At 30.6% G+C, this 2,595-nt stretch overlaps 1 protein-coding gene across 1 annotated transcript in view; it reads left to right on the top strand.

Annotated features, from left to right (window-relative positions):
• LOC107609446 (GDSL esterase/lipase At2g42990) overlaps positions 256 to 2,595 on the top strand; it is a 6,864-nt gene continuing 4,524 nt past the window's right edge. The window contains exons 1-2 of the mRNA XM_016311431.2: positions 256 to 1,015; positions 1,476 to 1,965. Coding sequence (XP_016166917.1) covers positions 596 to 1,015; positions 1,476 to 1,965 — 910 coding nt within the window. The 5' untranslated portion in view covers positions 256 to 595. The remainder of the gene's footprint in view (positions 1,016 to 1,475; positions 1,966 to 2,595) is intronic.

Genomic DNA, 2,595 nt, shown 5'->3' with positions numbered 1-2,595 from the left:
TTAGACTGATTTGACTAAATTTTCATCTAACAGCTCTCAACTATCAACTTCACGTGAAGTGGACTGCACTTAAATTTTCACCATAAGTATCGCACATTAATGAAGAGCGAACCTAATTCAATTCAACGGTCGCTTCAAAACTCTCTTTTCCCTAAAAAAGGAAAATAAAGCACCATTTCATGCTTTTCAGCACGTCGCATAACCCACGCTATCTTAATTAAACATTTCATACGTGCTTACATGAAGTGATGAAGTATTCGTTACAATTCATTTATTTGTTTGAAGTTCCCTAAAGTAACGTAAAAGTTTAATAAATATTGACGAACTAAACACCCATTAAAAGTTAAAGGTGTTGTTACTATAACGAAACCATTTCCCTCAAGATTTCTTGAGTTCTTCAACATCTATCGTACACCTTTTTCACACAAGAAAACCCAGTCATTAAAATCCCCTCACCAACCTTTCAGTGCACATTTAATTAATCACTCACTCACATGTAAATAATAATAACAACAATAATAATCTCCCACCATTTATAAATGATATACATATACATTGGTATGATAGCTCAAATTCTCCTCGTCGCAAAAAGCTGATGAAACAATTTATCAAACACATGGTGCGCATAACATACCCGGCATTGTCATGGCTACTACTCCCAGCATTATTAACGATTATGGTTACTATTCCAACCTCGGAGGCTAACAGGAAAACAAGTAAGGTTCCAGCAGTGATAGTTTTCGGAGATTCATCGGTGGATTCGGGGAACAACAACGTGATCTTGACGGTTCTAAAGAGCAATTTCAGGCCATATGGGCGTGACTTTGAAGGAGGACATCCAACAGGAAGGTTCTGTAATGGAAGGGTTCCGCCGGATTTCATTGCCGAGGCATTTGGGGTGAAGAGATCAATTCCGGCATACTTAGATCCTGCGTTTGACATTGATGATTTTGCCACTGGTGTTTGTTTTGCTTCAGCTGGAACCGGATATGATAATGCTACTTCTGATGTACTTGTAAGTATGCTTCCATTTTTTTTTATTTCAATAATGGTTAAAACTCAAGGCAGTTCTAAAAATGTTATTTGTACACTAAAATTAACCACTAAAATTAGTCACAAATATATTTGTGTATAAATATGTTTAATTTATTTTGAATGTATATTTATATTCCAATATATATTTTATACTGATGGCTGACTTTGGTAACTGATTTTAATATACATATAGCATAACTATAGCATAACTCAGGCAGTTAATTGAAAATAGTTAAATAATTTAATAAATTTGACTAAATTATCATTTAATAGTTTCCAACTATTAATTTCATATGAAATCAATTACACTTTATATATAAAATAATAATATTTTGCACAAAATATAATATCAAATTCATCATAAATCTTGAAATTAAATATATTACTATTTTCACTGTCACCTAATGATTAATAATCCATGTCAATATTATCTTACACAGAATGTAATACCATTGTGGAAAGAATTGGAGTTCTACAAGGAGTACCAAGCAAAATTGAGAAACCATGTTGGAGTAGAGAAGGCAAATCATATCATAAGAGAAGCTTTATATCTTATGAGCTTAGGAACCAATGATTTTCTTGAGAACTATTACATTTTCCCAACTAGAAGAGCTCAATTCACAGTTACACAATACCAAGATTTTCTATTGGGAATTGCTGAGAATTTCATTAGGGAATTGTATGCACTTGGAGCAAGAAAATTATCCATAACTGGCCTTGTTCCTATGGGGTGTCTCCCATTGGAGAGGGCTACAAATATCTTTGGAGACCATGCTTGCAATGATGAATATAACAATGTGGCTTTGGGGTTCAATGCCAAGTTGGAGAAGTTGATCTCAAAGCTTAATAGGCACCTGCCACAATTGAAAGCAGTTTCAGCAAATGCATATGACATACTTGATGATATCATTAAAAGGCCTTCCACATATGGTATGCTTTTTTCATATTATTATAATTATGTCCTCTCAATATTTATTGTGCCATTGAATAATCTTATTTGCACGTCAAAAAGAATAAGCTTATAAACGTAAAATAAATTATTCATAAAGAAGTTAGTTAAAGGCTGTTATTGAAAATATATTTTTGGAACAAATATTTTAGAACCAAGGAGTAGTAAAACTTTTTTTTTCTTTAACTGACAAAGCTTTTCAAAAAATTTATTATGGTGTGATGATAATCGATAGTACACGCTGATTCTTCATGATGTATGATGATGGTGTATTCGAATTAGGTCACTCGTGTTTGTATTTATAATTGGCTTTTATCTTCAATTGAACTCAACACTCTTTTATTGTTGCACTTTAAAAATTAAATAAAAATTTAAAAAAATAAAAAAAATCTGATACAACAATAAAAGAAAAAATATTTTAATTAGTAAGGAGTAGTAAAATGTTTTTTCTTTATCAAATTTTACTCCACCTTTATATATTTTTTTCTATTCAAAATTAATAGTCTTATTACTTGATTATGCTAATTTCGTTTAGAATAAGTATAGAAAATTAATTTTTAATTAGTCAATATTAATTAATTTTTTATTATAAAATTATTTTTAATTTTTTT

Source organism: Arachis ipaensis, chromosome B07 (genome assembly GCF_000816755.2).
Source record: "Arachis ipaensis cultivar K30076 chromosome B07, Araip1.1, whole genome shotgun sequence".
In the NCBI taxonomy this organism is placed as follows: Eukaryota; Viridiplantae; Streptophyta; class Magnoliopsida; order Fabales; family Fabaceae; genus Arachis; species Arachis ipaensis.
Note: the sequence above shows the minus strand (reverse complement) of the source record. Positions and strands in the feature narration are given on the sequence as shown.